Below are 20,048 nucleotides of genomic sequence, written 5' to 3' on the forward strand. Positions count from 1 at the left end.
CCTGGGGCCCCATCCTCGGGGCAGGGAGGGGATGGGGCTGCTGCAGAGCTGGGGCACCCGGCCTTCCTTGCCTCCCGAGCCCCCGGAGCTGACAGGCCCGTCCTCTCCCCTCCCCACAGGCGGAGCCCCCGACGTGGCCACGCTGACTGGGGGCAGGTTCTCCTCGGGCATCACGGGCTGTATCAAGAACCTGGTGCTGCACTCGGCCCGGCCCGGCGCCCCGCCCCCACAGCCCCTGGACCTGCAGCACCGCGCCCAGGCGGGGGCCAACACGCGCCCCTGCCCCTCATAGGCAGCCGCCTGCCCCACACGGACTCCCGGGCAGCGCCCCAGCCCCACAACGTCGAGTATATTATTATTAATATTATTATTATGACTATTTTGTAAGAAACTGAGGCGATGCCACGCTTTGCTGCTACTGCCCTGGGCTGGACTGGAGGGTGGGCACGCCACCCCCCACACACAGACACACCTGGGCAAAGCCGCAGGCTGGCGGGCAGGGCAGGTGAGATGGGAGCAGCGCCTCAGAGGGCCACCAGGACCCAGGAGAAGGTCTGGCACGGTGGCTGAGTGGGCTCAGAACTGCCCCCACCAGTCAAGCCCCCGAGGTGGAGCTGGGTTGTCCAGTCGAGCAGCTCCTGGGCAGCCCTCGTTCCCACGGGAGTCACCCTCGGCTTCCAGCCTGGGGCCCCAGCAGCTCCCTGGAGCAGGAGGCCTGTGATGGCCTTTGTCAGCATCCTCTGGGTTGGGAAAGCTCTTTAGTGCCAACTGTGGAGCAAAAGGCAGCTCACCCCTGGGCAGGCAGTCCCCACCCCTGCCGGCCCCTGTCCCAGCCCCCTCTGCCTCTCCAACGGGTCACCTTCCCCTGGCAGCCACCCCCTCCCACCAAGCCCTCCTGGCCTGCACCTCCCCCACCCAACACGAGCCCAGGGCCCCCCCCCCTCAGGGGCTGCAAGGGAAACCATCCCAACTCTGAGCAGGAGCTGCCCAGGCAGAGCCCAGCACTGAGGGTCTCCCCGCCAGCACCAGGCCGCATCCCCCCACCGATCTGGAAGTGAAGGCCCAGGGGACATGGGGGGAGGAGGGCATTGGTGGTCGGAAAGAGTTAGTGCCTTGGGTAGGGGAAGCCACAACTCATGACTGGGAGGGACAGGAAGGGAACATGACAGCCCTGCCCCACCTGTGGGAGCCTGAGGGCCCAACTCGGGGCAAGCGAGCGCCCTCCCCACCAGCAGCCCCAGATGTGGGGTCGGGATGCCTGGCCTCTGTGTCCTAGAAGGGACCTTCCTGTGGTCTTTGTCTTGATCTTTCTTAATAAACGGTGCTATCCCCGCCAGGGCTGTCTCCTGTGTCCTTGACAAGGGCTTGACCAGTGGAAACCGAGGTGGGCCGGGGTGGGGTGGAGCAGGGCAGGTGAAGTCCAGGAGGGAAGCCAGGTGGCTTCAGATGAGTGAGGCCATGCTGCCTGCCCTGGGCGTGGAGGCCTTGCCCTTCGCTGAACAGCAGGGCGCCAGCTGCCACCAGCTGCAGGCCCAGTTCCCTCCGGTGGCCTTCCCGAACCATGTGAGGCAGGAGTATCCCATTTTCCAGAGGAACAGACTGAGTCTCAGAGGGCTAAGCGACCTGCCCAAGGTCAAGCAGGCCTCCAGGGGGTGGGGGTGGAACCCAGGGTCTGTGTGACCCCAGAGCCCACTCCCTTCCTCTGATGCCCGCAGCCTCTCTAGGGGTGGCCCGCCTGGCCCTGGAAGGTCGGCCCACCCAGCTGCAGGCCCCCAGGGGCCACCTGACCAGGACACATGTAACAGATGGTGCAGCTGGGACAGGGGCCACGGGCACCAGCCCGCCAGGCCAGCCAGCTCAGGGAGCCCCAGCACCAGAGGAGGCCCATGAAGAGGCCGGCAGAGGCCAGGAGCAGCGAGGAGGCCAGCGCCACACCCTGCAACCGGGGACCTGTGGGAGGAAGGGGAGAGTCCACTCAGGCCTCAGCCTGGCCCGCTGACCCTGTCCCCATCGCCTGCACAGGGACAAGTGGGGTCTTGGTGGGAGGAGTGGGAGCAGGTGGTCACCTGGAGCCACCTACCTCCGGGAGCGGCATCCTGCTGTGCAGGGTCCCGGCCTGCTGGGGGACTCCTCCTGGCTGCACTCCGGAGGTGGCCTGCAGAGCCGAGAGTCGGGGAGAGGGTCAGCGGCTCGGAGGTGTCGGTCCTCACTGCCCCGCTGGGACCTGCAGGGGAAGTAGCAGGGCTGACACACGGAGGACTGCCTGGCGGGCGTGGTGACATCTCCTTTCATCCTCCTGAAACCTCTCTGAGTTTGTTACTGTTAGTGTTTCCGTTTGACCAATAAGGGGAGTGAGGCACTGAGGTTAAGTCACCTGCCCAGGTCACAGAGCCGGAAGTGAGAGGGGAGGACTTGAGCTCGCCGTCTAGCTCCGGGGCTTGGGGATTGTGCACGGAACTGCTTCTCAGGAAGGAGGGTGCGCAGGGATCCAGTGTTTTCTGTCACACGGTGCTCAGTGCTGGCCCTTTACCTGGAGTCTTTCGCTTAAAGTTCACGTGACTCTGAAAGGTGAGGTTTGTCACCCTCCCCTTTTTTTTTTTCAGGAAGATTAGCCCAGAGCTAACATCTGCGGGCAAGCCTCCTCTTTTTTGCTGAGGAAGACTGGCTCTGAGCTAACATCCATGCCCATCTTCCTCTATGTTATAGGTGGGACGCCTACCACAGCCTGGCGTGCCGAGTGGTGCCATGTCTGCACCCGGGATCTGAACCGGCAAACCCCAGGCCGCTAAAGTAGAATGTGTGAACTTAACTGCTGCCTCACCGGGCCAGCTGCTGTCACCCCCATTTTACAGATAAAGAAACTGAGGCAAGAGAGGTCCATTCTTCCACTCATTTGACTAGTATTTCTTGAGCATCTGCTGTACCCCAGGCATTGCTCTAGGGACTGGGGGACGCGACAGTGAACAAAACAGACAAAACTGTCTTCTTGGAACTGGCCTGTTAGTGTGAGGAGACACAAAGCACAAATTAGATGCTGCGTCAAATGGAGTTAGGTGCTGCGGAGAAAAGTTAGGGGAAAAGGACACGGCGTGTTGGTGAGGGGCAGCATTGCCATTTTTTAAAATTGTGGTAAACCATACAAAACATAAAGTTTAGAGCCAGCCCTGATGGCCTAGTGGTTCAGCATGCTCTGCTCCAGCGGCCCGGGTTCAGTTCCCAGGCTCGCAACCACACCACTCATCTGTCAGTAGCCATGCTGTGGTGGCGGCTCACACAGAAGAACCTACAAGTATACACAACTAGGTGCTGGGGCTTTTGGGGGGAAAGGAAGAAAAAAGGAGGAAGATTGGCAACAGATGTTAGCTTAGGGCGAATCTTCCTCCGCAAAAAAAAAAATGAGGGGCCAGCCCGGTGGCACAGCAGTTAGGTGCAAATGTTCCGCTTCAGCGGCCTGGAGTTCACTGGTTTGGATCCCAGGTGCAGACATAGCACCACTCGACATATTTTCACATATAAAGTAGAGGAAGATGGGCACGGATGTTAGCTCAGGGCCCGTCTTCCTCAGCAAAAAACAGGAGGATTGCTAGCAGATATTAGGTCAGGGCTAATTTTCCTTAAAAAAAAAAAAATTTACCATTTTAACCATTTTTAAGAATACCGTTCAGGGCCAGCCCGGTGGTGTAGCAGTTAAGTGCACACGTTCCACTTTGGCAGCCCAGGGTGCACTGGTTGGGATCCCAGGTGCGGACACGGCACAGCTTGGCACACCATGATGTGGCAGGCGTCCCACATATAAAGTAGAGGGAGATGGGCACGAACGTTAGCTCAGGGCCAGTCTTCCTCAGCAAAAAGAGGAGGACTGGCAGCCAATGTTAGCTCAGGGCTAATCTTCCTCAAAAAAAAAAAAAAGAATACAGTTCAGTGGTATTACGGACATTCAATGTGTTGTGCAACCATCAACACTGTCCATCTCCAGAAGTATTTTCATCTTGTAAAACTGAAACTCCACACCCATTAAACACTAACTCTCGGTTCTCCCTCCCCCAGCCCCTGGCAACCACCATTCTACTGTCTGTCTCTGTGATTTTTACTACTCTAGGTGTCTTACACCATTGGAATCATACTGTATTTATCCTTTTGTGTCCAACTTATTTCATTTAGCATAATGTCCTCAAGCTTCGTCCATGCTGTAGCATGTGTCTGAATTTCCTTCCTTTTCAGGGCTGAATAATATGCCATTGTGTGGACATATCACATTGTGTTTATCCATTCATCTGTCAGTGGTCACAGAGTTGCTATTCTTAATAAAAGTGTCAGGAAAGAGCTCACAGAGAGTGAGGGTTAAGCAGAGACCTTCAGGATGAGGTGTTAATCTCTGGGGAACAGCTTCCAGGCCGAGGAAAGAGCCAGGGAAGAGAGCAGAGGTAGGACGAGACAGGAGCGTGGGGGGAGCTGCAGGGCCAGTGGGGAGGCGCTGAGGAAGCCAGCAGGCACGGGGGAGGGGCAGGGCCAGAGAAGCGAAGGGCCCAGGGAGGTGACAGGCCAGATGGCACATGGCCTGTGGGCCCCCGGGAGGCTCTGCTCCAGCTGAGTGAGATGAGGAGGGTGGAGGGCTCCGAGCGCAGGAGGGACGTGATCTGACTTAGTGTTTTAGAAGGCTCCTCTGACAGAACCACCACGTGGTCCGGCGGTTCCACTTCTGAGTATTTATCCGAAGGAAATGGAAACACTAACTTGAAGACATATCTGCATCCCATGTTCATTGCAGCCTTATTTACAACAGCCAAGACGTGGAAGCATCCCAAGGGCTGGTCGGTGGATGAGTGGATACATATGTACGGATATTACTCAGTGATAAAAAAAAAAAAAAAAAGAAGGAAATCTTGCCATTTGCAACAACATGGATGGACCTTGAAGGCAATATGCTAAGTGAAATAGGTCAGACAGAGAAAGACAAATACCGTATGATCTCACTTAGATGTGGAATCTAAAAAAGAAAAACAAGCTCATAGATACAAGAAGAAACTGGTGGTTGCCAGAGACTGGGGGTGGCGGGTGGGAGAAATGGCTGAAGGGGGTCAAAAGGGACAAACTCCCAGATATAAAATAAATAAATCATGCGGATGTCATATACAGCACTGGGACTCGTTAACAATACCGTGTGGTATATTTGAAAGTTGCTAAGAGAGTAGATCTCATCACAAGGAAAGAAATTTGTAACTCTGTGTGGTGACGGATGTTAACTAGACTTGTGGTGACCATTTTGCAATATATGCAGATACCAAATCATCATCTTCTACACCTGAAACTAACATACAATGTTACATGTCAATTATATCTCAATAAAATTTTTTTTTAATATTTTATTTTTCCTTTTTCTCCCCAAAGCCCCCCTGGTACATAGTTGCGTATTTTTAGTTGTGGGTCCTTCTAGTTGTGACATGTGGGATGCCACCTCCACATGGCCCCACGAGCGGCGCCATGTCCGCGCCCAGGATTCGAACTGGCGAAACTCTGGGCCGCCGAAGCAGAGCGTGCAAACTCGACCACTCAGCCATGGGACCGGCCCCTCAATAAAATTTTTTTAAGGTTCCTCTGGCAGAGATGCTTAACTCCCCACCCCTTAAGTGCAGGCTATGCAGAGTGACCTCCTTCCAAAAAGGACACATGGCAAGGGGAGGCAGGAAGAGTAACAGTGGAGACACCTGACCAACACGACCTCGGCCAGGTGTCAAGGCCAATATCAGCAGCTGTGAATGATGCTGGGAGCATGTACCTGTGATAGGATGTGACAGAAATGACGCTGTACCTCTGTGGTCTTCCTCCTAGTAACCCATAACTCCGGTCTTACCGTGAGCAAAACATCAGACACATCCTCATGATGCTGATGCCCATGGGCTGAGAGGGAAAAAAGAGTAAAGGGGGACTCTGCAGCTTTGGTGAGAAGGGAAACTGGTGACGAGCAGGATGCGGTGGCTGTGGACCAGAAGTTCAGTTTGGGGCAAGTTAAGTCTGAGATGCCGCCCACACGTCCATGTGGAGATGTGAGTAGGGAGGTGGTTATGTAACTGAGTTCAAAGACAAGTCCAGCTGGCGACACAATATAAAGGAGACCACCAAGGGAATGAGCGTGGGTGGAGGCGGAGAGGATGTAGGACCTGGGCCTCATGGCACAAAGCACAGTGTCAGGGAGCTAACAAGGAACCTGTGAAGGAGGCTGAGGAGTGGCTTGGGAGGTGAGTGAGGGGTCGGGGTCCTGGGAAGCTGGATTTCACCCCTCAGGCACCTTTTTGCAGTAAACAACCTGTTCAACCAGACATGGCAGCCCTGCCTCTATCCCACTCCTGACTGGGGATGGGGCATCTCCAGATTCCCAAGAAGGATATTTCTGGGTGACCTATACTGGTCCGTTCTATCCACAGAGACCATTCCTGGTCATGTCACTTGATGACTCTATGACCTTGGGCAAGTCATTTCTTCTCCCTAGGCCTCAATTTCCTCATCTGTAAAATGTGGGAGTCAGACTAAATCAATGGTTTTCAAAGTAAGTCTTAAGGGTCAAACTCAGGTCCCTCAGTGGGACATGAGTCGGCCCCGGGCCCCCCACGCGCAGTAAATAGAGCATCTCTCCTTTTGATGTCTCAGGCCTCCGTGCAAGGCTCCATTTAGGAAAAGCTTCCACCACTAATCCATCGTGTGGAAGCAGCTGGACTAGATCATCTCTAGCATCGTCCCAGCTCTGACTTGCTCTGAGCCTCAGGTGGTCTGATCCAGATTGCCCACTAATGCACTTCCCCTTAGTCTCTCCTGCTGCACCCCTGCCTCCATCCCCCACTCAGGCTGTGCCCCAGGGAAGGGGAGTCAGCCCAGCCTCCCTATCAGCTGCTCAGCGGGGCCCAGGCCACACCTGTCACTCACCTCTGCAGTCCGCTGGGGGCCAGGGAGCCTGATCACTGCCGTCGCCACAGTTGTCCAGGCCCCAGCGATCACACACCAGGCTCCGGGGGATGCACCTGCCATTCCCACAGCGGAAGTAGGCACCACAGGATCCTGAGGCCGAGAGGGAAGGCATGAGATGAGGACCCTGGGCCAGCCCATGACCCAGGGAGGTGTGGGGTCCTACAGCGAGGGAATGCAGGAGGTGTGCGTTGGCGGGGGGGGGGGGGGGGGGCTGTTTCCACGTGCATCCACGTGGGAGTGCGGATGGACATTTCATGGGAGACACGTGTGATCATAAGGATGCTGATGCTGGCAGCTGACACTTATTGAGTCCTCTCCAGGCCAGGTGTGGTTCTAAACACTTTATTCCCATCCTAGCTCATTACGTTCTCACAATTACCCTATGGGGGTAAATACTGTAATTAACCCCATTTCAGAGATGAGAAGACTAGGCACAGGGAGGTTAGGTCAGTTGACCAAGGCCACACAGCTTGTACATAAGTAGCAGAGTAGGAATTCAGCCCCATGTTCATACACACTGTGGCACACAGTGGGTGGGAGTGTGTCTGCATGTGTGATGCACAGGGCCCACGGTAGCCCAGCGAACCCGGACTCCAAGCAAACCCTCGCTCAGGGCTCAGCGCTGGCCATCAGCTCCGCCCGGCATTCTCCTCCGCAGGTAACTGCAGGGCTCGCTCCCTTTGGGTCTCCACTCAGATTTCTCTTATCCGCAGGCCTTCCCGAACCTCCGCTGAGAACCCCGTGCCCCAGCACCCGCCTCCTTCTCCGGGTTTGGGTTCCTCGGCGGCACTCGCCACCTCTGCAGAATGCGGATCTACTTGATTACTTGTTTCTGGTCTGTCTGCCCCAGAACGTCAGCTCAAAGAGGACAGAGACTTCTCTTTTGTTCATTGCTGTATCTCTAGAGCCTAGAACAGCACCTGGCACGTTAATATTTGCTAGGTGAATGAATAAGCACCTGGGTGAGAGAATTATGTGACTCGGTCGCAGGGCGTGGCAGATGGGTTGGCTTACCCGAATCCCATTCTGTGCAGAAAAGCTGGTTCAGGTGGGACTGACCAACACCATGTCCCAGTGGGGGGCCTGCCAATCAGAGCATCCATTTCCTGGCCATGACTAATCAGATTTGGCCCCAGGCTTTTGCTAGAACCATAAGAAAAGGTGCTTCCTCTCTATCTCATTGAGGTTAGAGCTGTGGGGGTGATTGTGGACTTGGAGCTGCAGGGTGCCTTTGCTGCCAAGTAGAAAGAGGAGCTGCCTGAGATGGAAGCCAAATGGACCCACACAATGCAAAGGTAGAAGAAAACAAAGAGACACAGCCTAGGTGAAATTACTTGAACTCCTGGATCCAGCTATACCTGAACCAACACCTTAATATCCCAGTTACAGGAACCTCAAAATTCTTCTTAGGCTTAAGCCTACTTGAGTTGGGTTTCTTTCATCTGCAAATGAAAGTGGACACTCTAATATATAGAAGGTGTATAGGTGTAAGAATGAATGTCTGTGAGAGAAAACAGTAGTAGTGGAGACGGATGGGGAGACGTGTGAGTGTCAGTGTAAGAGCGTGTGCACGAACCAGGCAGGGCGTGCTTGCAGGTATAAGTGATTGACACTGTGCGTGTGGCCCGAGGGTGTGAAATGAACCTTTCCTCATTCCGATGACAAAACTGACCCGAGGACACCAGAGTCGCATTAGGGCTTCTGCACTGTCACCTTCTTTTCAGAGCCCAATCCTGCAGAACACAGAGCAGCTGCCACATTCTCGGCCTCCCTGGCTGACAGCTGCACCCCAAGGGGGCAGGGCCACCAAGCAGGCACGGCCACAGGGAGGGAGAGAGGCAGGAGGAGGGCGTGATATCCAACCTGCCAGTGAGAGCTGTTTGCAAAAACAACGTCCGTGATAGGAACCTTGGCATGTGGCAGCCGACAGGATCCAGAAAAGGGGACCCAGGCACCACCAGTCATGACCCCAAAATTTCATAAGGTTCATCCCTGAGCCAGAGACTCTAATGGGCAAGAGAGAGTCTAAAAGCCAAAATTCAGACCATGCACGATTCCAGGGGAGAAGGAAGGCGGGACGTGGGACGTGACTAGAGACACACGAGACGCACGGGGGTGCTCTCTGAGCACCTCCGGGCTGAAGGGCTGGCCAGGGCCTGGCATGTCAAGGTCTAGTTCCTGCTGGACCTGTCCTGGCTCTCAGAGCCCCCATGTTCTCGTCTCGAAGTGCTCACAACCCCATGCTTAATTCTCCAGTCTGGATATTTTGCCAGAGATGGAGACAAAGCTTCTCCATGGTTGTGGAATCTTCTGGACTTCAGCAGCTCATCCGCTCGCCATCCCTGGACACAGCCTCTGCTGTGACATCGGCTGTGACATGGGCCGTGACATGGGTGAGCTGTGTCTCCAGTCCTGGGGGAACCTGCCGTGGCTAAAGCCTTGAACCCAGCGTGAGCAAGAGGACACCTCCAGCAGTTAGGGCGTGCCGCTCTGCCTGGGGCGTTTACCGGACCCACCGAGCCTGCTGCCCACCCGCCAGTCTGAGGGCCAGAACGCAGCACAGAAGAGCTGCTGCGAGGGACAGAGGAGACTGGCGTGCAAAGGACCAAAGGCCACGCCGAACGAGCCATCAGTTTCTGTCACTTAGGATCTCCAGAGTCCCAACGCCGGCCGCTGGCAAACATCTGAAGGGCTGACCAGGACAGAGGAGCCGACGTGCACACGAGAGTGTGTGAATGAGTTGCGTCTAAGGGAGCAAAGTGGAACTGTGCGTGAAGGAGGCGTGTGTGAGGTGAACTGAGTGTGTCAGTGTGCAGTGTGTGGGTTGTGTATTGCAGTGTGGGAGTGCAAGGTGTGGAGTCGGGTGTACGCGTGTACGTGGTGTGAGCTGTGTACATGGACAGTGTGTGTGAGCGGGTGGGGCTAGAGCATGAGGTGTGAGTCCAGGAGTTGCATGGGGATGAGTTGTGTGTGAATGCGTGAGTGTGAGTGAGTGTGTGCACCAGGGACTGGTAGGGCGGTGTGACATACACACCCATGGAAGCCAGATTGATGGGGTTGGCCCTTTGGGCCTGGAATGTCCCTATTGGGACGCCCCTAACCCCGCCACCTGTCCCCACCTCCTTCCCTCCGTTAGGCCCAAGCCCCCTCCATCTTCCGGAGCCGGAGCGCCAGCCCCATCCCGGCCCCAGGCCGCAGCTGCCACCCCCGACCCCACCCCCGAGGCCGGGTCCTGGCCGACCGCTCCAACCCACCCAGCCGGAAAGAGGTGGCTTCGCCCACGAAGTCCACGCGGGGCTGGCGGCCTCTGGTGACCAGGCGCAGGCCCAGGTAGTCCCCCGAGGACGCCACCGGGGCGGGGATGGTCAGGCCGCAGAGCGGGGCCCCCAGGGGCCGGGGCGCCCCCGGCGGGCCCTCGTAGAACTGCAGGTAGGAGCCGGGGGCGCAGGGGTCGGCCGGCGCCGGGGAGGAGGCGTTGGGCGCGGGGGGCGCCGGAGACGGGGGCGTCAGGCTGTAGACCAGGAAGAAGCGGAACTGGAAGCGGATCCTGTCGCCGGGGGCCGCCGCCCGCACCCAGAGCGCGCAGTCGGTGTCCGGGGCCACGAAGTAGAAGTTGCGCGACGCGGAGTGCGAGCGCAGCAGCAGCGCGTCCCCGCGCCACGTGTGCCCGCAGCGCTCCGCCAGGTCGGCTGCAGAGGAAGGCACCGGGCCTGGAGCGCGCGGCCGCGGGCTGGGCTCCGCCCCCGCCCCGCCCGCGGTGTGACCCCGCGAAGTCGCTCACCCTCTCTGAGCCTCAGTTTCCTTATCGGTAAAAGGGGTTGCTTAAGCAATCCGAATTTTTGTGAGGATTAAATAATTTAAGTCCTCACTCTCTTATTCAAAAACTCTAGGATATGTCTCAGAATTTTCCGGATTTTAGAGAGATACTATGGATAGACAGTCTATGATGTTGCAGCCCTCCATGACCACGTTTTCCAGAGCCATGGTACGAACGTTTACCGTAAGCAGGACGATAAAGACACTAAACAGTCTCTTGTCAGTTCAGGCACCTCTTGTCAGTTACATGCACCCTAATAAAGTCTCTCAAGGGGCAGGGGGCCATTAGTACCCCATTTTACTACTGAAGAAACTGAGACTTAGAGTAGAAACGAGGGTCCCAAGGATAGAAATGCAGGAGGAGGCAGCGTGAGTGTGTGAATGCAGGGTTGTCCGACCCCAAAGCCCACCGTGTTTTCCGTGCCCAGGCCTGAGGGCTGTCCCCCCGCCCCGAGCCCTGCTTCTGAGTGACTTGGGGCTCCAGCCTACCAAAGGGGTTGGGGGGGACTTGGGAGTGCCAGGCAAGACCAGACCGGGCACAGGGTTTCCCAGCCTCCCCCGATTCAAGAGGTCCCAGCCGGTGAGGGTGAGTGCTGACTGGGGAAACAGTCTCTGAGGGGGATGGGGCCGGATCTCCTGCCGCCTGAGCCCAGCCCCGTCGTGCTCACCTGTCTCCAGGGCACACGCAGCCAGGGCGGCTGCCCCCAGCAGCAGCAACCTCGGGGGCAGCAGCGGGAGACAGGCCGCCATCTGGGCCCTGCTGTGCCCAGCAATGGGGCAGACCTGCAGAGTCCTGTCTGGGGGCTTTGGGGAGACGGGGGCGTGGGGCCTGGCCAGGCCAGCGGGGAAGCTGCAGGACGCGAGGAGCGAGGGGAGGCAGTCGGCCAGCTCCTCTGGTCTCTTCACGGCGATCTTTGTGCTGCCCTTCCAGATCCTCTTCAGGTCAGGATTGTGTCTAGGGTTGTCATGGAGATTTGGGGCCGGGGCTGGAGCCTGGGGAGAGATGGTGGGGAGGATGTCTGCTCACCCCCTGCCAGACAGGAATCAGGAATCTCAGATCCGGGTCAGCCACAGGGCCTCTGGGAGGGGGACCCACAGCCTGAGAGAGCTACTGCCTTCCTGGTTAAGTCAGCACCTTAGGGACTAAGCCTAATGGAGGCCCAGGGCACCAAAGGGACCTCTTTGAGGGCCTAGAGACGCAGCAAGTGGCAAAGGAGCACTGGACCAGGAGTCTGCCCTATTACAAAGTATTCCTGCCTCAGGGCCTTTGCACTCACAGTTCCCTCCACCTGGAAGGCTCTTTTCCCATAGCATTCCAGGGCTGGCTTCTTCAGGTCCTTCAGGTCTCAGCTCACATGTCACCTCCTCAGACCACACTTCCCTGACCACCTCTAATCTGAATTAGTGCCCTCCCTCCTTATCCCCCAGGTATGTCTCCCCAAATTTATTATATCAGCACTCACTAGAATTATTTTTCTTATTTATATCTTCTTGTCCATTGGCCTCCATTAAAACTGTGTTCTGGGCCAGCCCGTTGGCACAGTGGTTAAGTGCATACATTCTGCTTCAGATGTTAGCTCAGGGCCAGTCTTCCTCAGCAAAAAGAGGAGGATTGGCGGCAGATGTCAGCTCAGGGCTAATCTTCCTCAAAAAAAAAAAAGTTGAATGGATTACTAAGGAAACATCCAAATCCAGACTAGGGGATGAAATAAGTGGAAAGTGGAACATCGTTCCAACAGAAGAATTTATCTAAATTATATAATAAACAACTATTCTGACACCCTAGAGCTTTTCAAACAGCCAAAATATAGTCCTATAGTCAAGTTTAAAGACATTAAAGTTTATGGGGGAATGAGAGTAAAGATCCAAGATTTTTTTTTTTCCAAAGAAGACCAGCCCTGAGCTAACATCCGTGCCCATCTTCCTCTAGTTTATACGTAGGACACCTGCCACAGCATGGCTTGCCAAGCAGTGCCGGGTCCACACCCAGGATCCGAACCGGCAAACCCCAGGCGCCAAAGCGGAATGTGTGCACTCAACCGCTGTGCCACCGGGCCGGCCCCAGATCCCAGATTTTTGTTATCTCTTTCAGAATAGAAAAGCATTTATTGACCACCCTCAGTGGCTTCACTGTAACTGGCATAATTATCTGACACCATGCACGCAGTCTTCCTGTAAATAGACTGACCATAACCTAACAGGGTGACTTTGCAACCTGATTGCCAAGGTGATGAACACTCCGTTTGGGTAAAACCCTGATCGGATACAGACCCATAGACATTTTACAATAACTTTAATGCGCCTTGTTAGCCCAACTACAACTGTCACGAGAAAGAAAGCAATGTTCCACTTTCACATGGAAGGAAAGAAAGCCATAACTCCTCAGGTGGCCTGGACGAGGTTCACGTAATCTCAGGGGATCTCCAATGGGGAAACTCACCCCATCAGAGAAATACCAGTAAGAAAAGAGCACTATGGGGCCGGCCCGGTGGCACAGCAGTTAAGTGCGCACATTCCGCTTCTTAGCGGCCGGCCCAGGGTTCGCTGGTTCGGATCCCAGGTGCAGACATCGCACCGCTTGGCAAAAGCCATGCTGTGGTAGGCATCCTATGTATTAAAGTAGAGGAAGATGGGCATGGATGTTAGCTCAGGGCCGGTCTTCCTCAGCAGACAGAGGAGGATAGGCAGCAGTTAGCTCAGGGTTAATCTTCCTCAAAAAAAAAAAAAAAGAACAGAGCACCAGACATGGACCATGTCGGCCTGAGTCTATGCTTAGCCCCTCACCTCACAGGCGTCTCCTAAGAGTAGACCCAACAGGAATGATAACACCTTCTTCAAGGGAGCCAAGTGGAGTAAAAGATGGGGAAGATTTATAAGAATATCACAGGATTCTTGGACGGCTTTGAAGAAGAAAAAGCGCAACATCCATAAGAGTGGATATCACAGATGGTCATAGGCGCTGGGCATGGTAAGCTGAAGAGAAAGATGGGACAACTGCAACACAGATGCAACGGATGGGGCTGTGTTTCTTCCTGGCATGGTGAGACTATGCCGTGGGCATTCATGGGACTCTCGGTATGACCTCAGTGATGGGACACATTGCAATGTTCTCAAATACTTAAAGAATTGTTTGCTATGATTCTGATAATTTTGATTCAGATTTGTTGTAAAGCATGTGTCACAGAGTCAGGGGGGGACCGTAGAGTGTATGTGTTTATGAATTATGTCCCAGTTCTGGCCACAGCGTCTTATCGGTTCCAGCTGATGGGGGCTGCCCCGTCCCAGTGAGGCCCGCTCACACCTTAACAGTGTCACAGACTAGGGTCGCCCACCTCCTTTGCATTTCCACAAAACCTACCATCCAATGGCTGAGGTGGCAAGAGCCAGTATGCACAGTAATCCTGTCAAGATCAACATATTAGGGCTTGCTAGATTGCCTGCAACCGATTAAAGCAAGGGTCTGAAGTGGAGAGTGATTGTAAACAGTGTAGTGGTTGAATAATGTCCACCCAAAATTCACGCCCACCCAGAATCTCAGAATGTGACTTTATTTGGAAATAAGGTCTTTCCAGATATAATTAGTTAAGATGAGGTTGTACTGGATTAGGGTGGGCCCTCAACCCAATGACCGGTGTCCTCATAAGAAGAGGAGAGGCATACACAGAGGAAAGAAGACCTGGGAAGATGGAGGTGGAGGGCTGGCCCAGTGGTGTAGTGGGTAAGTTCACACGCTCCCCTTCAGAGGCTGGGGTTCGCAGGTTCAGATCCCGGGTGTGGACCTACACACCGCTTGTCAAGGCATGCTGTGGCGGCATCCCACATACAAAATATACAAAATAGAGGAGGATTGGCACGGATGTTAGCTCAGTGACCATCTTCCTCAAGCAAAAAGGGAGGATTAGCAACAGAACTTAGCTCAGGGCAGGTCCTCACCCAAAGAAAAAAAATGCAGGTAGAGAATGGAGTTACGCTGCCACAAGCCGAGAGCATGAGGAGCCACCAGAAGCTGAAAAGACCAGGTAAAGTCCTTCCTTAGAGACTTCAGGGGGCGCAGGCCCTGCAGAAACCTTGGTTTTGGACTTCTGGCCTCCAGAACTGTGAAAGAATAAATTTCCGATGTTCTAAGCCCCCAGTTTGTAGGATTTCTTACGGAACCCCCAGGAAACTGATACACGCGGCAAAGGCGGTTTCCAGTGTAGGAATCCTGGTGCTGGTGCCACTTGCTCCCAGAGCATTCTGTCCTTCACTCACCTGTGCTGGACGGTCAGTAGCCAGAGGGTCACGTCAGCTGCAATCCACAGTGATGGTCTAGGCAGCGGCTGAGGGGAAAGACAAGGAGAAGGTGACTATGGGGCACGACAGTCACCACGCACAGATTAAGGCACTGTGGCCTTTCACTAGTAATAGTAATAAGATATTATTATATTGGGCGACCCTTTATCATATTGAATAATTCCATGATAAATATAAATAATTTTCTATGAAAAATACAAGTAATTTTCAAAGGGCTACCTCTGGTCGGGTCCCACATTGTTGCATTAAAGCCAGCAGAGTGAGAATAACATTGTTCGCTGTAGGGCCTGGCTCCTCCCCGCCTTCGGAGAGTAGCTCCTGGGTGTTCCAATTCACACAGCAGGGGGCAAAGGGAGCCAACGCCAGAATGTGATCACACACTGCTGACCCATAATGGCGGCAGGGAAAAGTGTCAACGTTTCGTCTACAGTGCCCACCCAAGTGGTACCTCATGGACACAGCAGGCCTGACTCTACCTACCCTCCCCTACCCACACTCCAGCCCTTCACTTCCATTGTTGGCTTGGGATTGCCCCCTTTCTTCCCCACTGCGTCTTGGAAGAATGGATGACAGCTTTTAAAAACTGCTTGTGTTTCATAAACACTTTGTGAGTCCATCTAGGTTGAAGCTTCCCTCATCTAGGAAAAAGAATCTACTTCCACCCACATCTCGGGAACTAGAACATGAGTCCTTAATCAGACTGAGGCACATTCATTCATTCAGCAACCATTTCTTTTTTTTTTTTGGAGGAAGATTCGCTCTGAGCCAACATCTGCTGCCAATCCTTTTTTTGCTGAGGAAGACCGGCCCTGAGCTAACATCCATGCCCATCTTCCTCTACTTTATATGTGCGACGCTTGCCACAGTATGGTTTTTGCTAAGCAGTGCCATGTCCACACCCAGGATCCGAACTTAACTGCTGCGTGCCACCGGGCCAGCCCCACAGCAACCATTTCTTAAGTACTTACCATGTGCCAGGCGCTGTTCTGGGTGCTGGGAACATAGAAATGAGCAAGACTGCAAGTTCCTACTCCTGAGGAGCTGACAATTTAGAGGGAAGACATGTAGTGAGCAAGTAAACAGACCAAAGCAAACACGGTCGCTTCAGATGTGGCGTTACGAGAGAAAAAAACAGGATGTGACAGTAGGGGTGTGAGAGGAGTGTCTACTCTTGACAGGCTGGTCAGAGAGGCCTTCTCTGTGGAGGTGACGTTTGAGCAGAGATCCGAAGGAGCTGGAGGTCTTAAGAGCTGGGGCAGAGCGAAGAGGATTACTAGCAGAGGAAACAGCAACTGCAAAGGCCCTGAGACAGGGAAGTACTTGGCACTGGCCGCTGCGGCTAAAGCTCAGTGAATGAGGCGATAGCAACAACACGAGGTTGGAGTGAGGAGTGGCCAGATGGCAAAGGGCCGTTGTATTAGTTTCCTGTTACCGCTGTTACAAATCACCACAAACTTAGTGGCTTGCAACAGTTGATAACTGTCCGAAGTCTGAGAAGGGTTTCACTGAGCTAACGTCAGGGTGTGTGCCGGGCTGCCTTCCTTTGGACGCTCTAGGGCAGAATGCATTTCCTTGCCCTTTCCAGCTTCTAAAGGCTGCCTGCATTCCTTGGGCTTGTGACTCCTTTCACCGTCAAAGTCAGCAATGCAGCATCTGCTCTGACTGACCCTCCTGCCTTCCTTTTATGAAGACCGTGTGTAATATTACATTGGGCCCACTTGAGTAATCCAGGATCATCTCCCTATTTGGAGATCTTTAACCAAGGGGCTGGCCTGGTGGCACAGCGGTTAATTTCACAAGTTCCACTTCAGCGGCCCAGGGTTCACCTGGTCAGATCCTGGGTGTGGACCTACGCACCGCTTGGCAAGCCATGCTGTGGCAGGCGTCCTACATATAAAGTGGAGGAAGATGGGCACGGATGTTAGCTCAGGGCAAATCTTCCTTAAAAAAAAAAAAAGAAAGATAAGATCTTTAACTGAATCTCATCTGCAAAGTCCCTCTTGCTGCATAAGGTAACATATTCACAGGTTTGGGAATTAAGACCCAGACATCTGTCTTATTCCGTTTGGGTTGCTATACCAAAAATACCATAGACTGGGTGGCTTATAAACAACAGAAATTTATTTCTCATAGTTCTGGAGGCCGGGAAGTCCAAGATCGAGGTGCTGGCAGATTGGGTGTCTGGTGAGGGCCGGCTTCCTGGTTCATAGGTGGTCATCTTCTCACAGCATCCTCAGATGGTGAGGGGTGAGGGAGCTCTCCGGGTCTCTTATAACAGCACTAATCCCATTCATAAGAGCTCCGCCCTCATGACCTAATCACCTCCCACAGGCCCGACCTCCTCACACCATCACACTGGGAGTTAGGATTTAACATAGGAATTTTGGGAGGACATTCAACCTACAGCAACATCTTTGGGGGACCATTATTCTGCCTCCGATAGCCCTATAGGTCATGAAAAGGAGTTTAAGTTTTATTTTGACAAGAGATTGTCACATATTCGGGTATGGGGGTAACTATTGTCATTCAAAACTGATTCGGCTTGAACTAAAAGGAAAAAAAAAGCCTGATTTATGGCCTATCAAACACACTTTTGGACATCTGCTTTAACCATTAAAATAAGAATGCATACAGGGCTGGCCTGGTGGTGCAGCAGTTAAGAGCGAACGTTCCGCTTTGGCGGCCCGGGGTTCGCCAGTTTGGATCCCGGGTGTGGACATGGCACCACTTGACAAGCCATGCTGTGCTAGGCGTCCCACATATAAAGTAGAGGAAGATGGGCATGGATGTTAGCTCAGGGCCAGTCTTCCTCAGGAAAAAGAGGAGGATTGGCAGATGTTAGCTCAGGGCTAAGCTTCTTCGGGGCGGGGGGGTGGGGGGGGCGGCAAAAAAAAAGAATGCATACTTCCCCTCCTGCAAAGCCAGTAAGGCTGTATTAGTACTCCCAGTATAATTCCCTTTCCCAACATCAGGGTCCTATTGATCTTCTAATTTGCAACTAAATACCTCCTTGAAACTTTAATGAAAATGTATCCTGGGTGTGTTTAACGTACGTTCTTTGTTCTAAAAAGATATAAGACTTGAATGAAAACCGTGTTTCTCCTGAACGCTTCCTTCCTTTGTGAAGACTGCCTTCCAGGATTATGATCCTCTCTTTGGCTCAAGTAAAGGTCACCTTATCTCTCCCATCTATAGATTGGTTATTGATTGTTTTGCGGCTGACATTTCAAAGTGCAAAAGGATGCCAAAATGGAGTGACATGATTTGATTTATGTTTATACTTATTTCTTTGTTTCTTTTTTTATTGACTGGTATAGAAGAGGGCCCAGGACAAACGCTAGAAAAACTCCAGCTGTGATATTGTGATTTATAATAGATTTGGTCTTCATTCTTGCCACGGAGCTCCTAAAACCCTTAGAATTTCCAAAATGATTCAGGAGATAAAGTTATCTTTTGTTATTCGTAACAAGTCCTTTGTAACACACCTGACTTTATGTTAACAAGGCCACTTTCCGAAGGACCTTAGGTAATCAAAGGATGGGGCTGGTTGCCAGGGGAACTAATCTTGATTAGAGGCTGAAACTTTCAGCCCCACCCTACCCCACCCCTGCCTCTGGGGATGGGAGACAGAGGGGTTTGAGATGGAGTTCACCAACACTAGTAGCAAATGATTGAATTAATCAGGCCTCTAGTGAAGCCTCCATAAAACCCAAAAGGACAGGATACATAGGGAGCTTCTGCATGGGGCTGGCCTGGTGGCGTAGTGGTTAAGTTCACACGTTCCGCTTCCGAGGCCTGGGGTCCCGGGTGCAGACATGGCACCGCTCATCAAGCCATGCTGAGGCAGGCATCCCACATATAAAGTAGAGGAAGATGGGCACGGATGTTAGCTCAGGGCCAGGCTTCCTCAGCAAAAAAGAGGAGGACTGGCAGTAGTTAGCTCAGGGCTAATCTTCCTCAAAAAAAAAAAAAAAAAAATACTGACTTCATGTAGAAATGTGAACATTTTGGATATATTGGGTTAAATATATTATTAAAATTAATTTCACCAGTTTCTTTTTACTTTTTTTTTTAAGGAAGATTAGCCCTGAGCTAACATCTGCCGCCAATCCTCCTCTTTTTGCTGAGGAAGACTGGCCCTGAGCTCACATCGTGCCCATCCTCCTCTACTTTATATGTGGGACGCCTACCACAGCATGGCTTGCCAAGCGGTGCCATGTCCACACCCGGGATCCGAACTGGTGAACCCTGGGCCGCCGAAGCTGAAGGTGCACACTTATCTGCTGCACCACCGGGCCAGCCCCTCTTTTTACTTTTTAAAATGTGGCTGCTAAAAAGCTTAAAATTGCGTATGTGGGTCATGTTATATTTCTCTTGGACAGTGCGGGGGGTAAATAATTCTTTCACTAATTTTACTGTGAAGAGATCCAAGAAATGGGGAGGAAAATAGAGGCGTATATAATATGGCTGACCGTTCCCATCGTGACACTCCGCTGCCTGAGCTGCTGAGATGTCCAGGTCTGATTCTCCTTACATCTAGCAACTGTTCCTCTGCACCTTCTTCCTAGGCTCCCCCTCCCCCCCCCCCCCCCCAATTCCTGAAACTTAGTAGGTGACAAAGCAAGCCTCAAGAAGGCAGGGCAGGGGGCTGGCCCCATGGCCGTGTGGTTAAGTTCACACGCTCCGCTTCGGCAGCCCTGGGTTTCGGGGGTTCAGATCCTGGGCACAGACGTGGCACTGCTCTTCGGGCCATGAATGAGATGGAAGTTTTTGAGCAGAGGAATGTCCATCTGGTTTATGTGCCAAGAACAGACTATAAAGAGGCAAGGGTGAAAGCAGGGAGACCAGCTAGGAAGTCTCTGCAATAATCCCAGTGAGAGCAAGGTGGTAACAGTAACCATACAGGGGTTACACTGTCTATGTTCTGAAAGCAGGTCCAGGATCTGTGGAAGGACTGGGTAGGGATGTAAGAGGAAGAG

At 53.3% G+C, this 20,048-nt stretch overlaps 2 protein-coding genes across 14 annotated transcripts in view; one reads left to right on the forward strand and one right to left on the reverse strand.

Annotated features, from left to right (window-relative positions):
* The window catches only part of HSPG2 (heparan sulfate proteoglycan 2), a 99,305-nt gene extending 97,969 nt beyond the window's left edge, over window positions 1-1,336 (forward strand). For all 13 annotated transcript variants that reach the window (XM_070599293.1, XM_070599368.1, XM_070599325.1 and 10 more), the window contains one exon: window positions 120-1,336. In XM_070599293.1, coding sequence (XP_070455394.1) covers window positions 120-292 — 173 coding nt within the window. In that variant the 3' untranslated portion in view covers window positions 293-1,336. The remainder of the gene's footprint in view (window positions 1-119) is intronic.
* Window positions 353-11,526, reverse strand: LDLRAD2 (low density lipoprotein receptor class A domain containing 2). Its single transcript, XM_070609400.1, has 5 exons — window positions 11,445-11,526; window positions 10,215-10,649; window positions 6,919-7,050; window positions 2,081-2,224; window positions 353-1,950 (listed from the first exon to the last, which is right to left on the reverse strand). The coding sequence occupies exons 1-5, from the start codon at window positions 11,524-11,526 to the stop codon at window positions 1,721-1,723; spliced, it is 1,023 nt and encodes a 340-aa protein (XP_070465501.1). The 3' UTR covers window positions 353-1,720.
* Window positions 11,527-20,048: the final 8,522 nt, after the last annotated feature.

The sequence above is a fragment of the Equus przewalskii genome, chromosome 2, assembly GCF_037783145.1.
Source record: "Equus przewalskii isolate Varuska chromosome 2, EquPr2, whole genome shotgun sequence".
NCBI classification, from domain to species: Eukaryota; Metazoa; Chordata; class Mammalia; order Perissodactyla; family Equidae; genus Equus; species Equus przewalskii.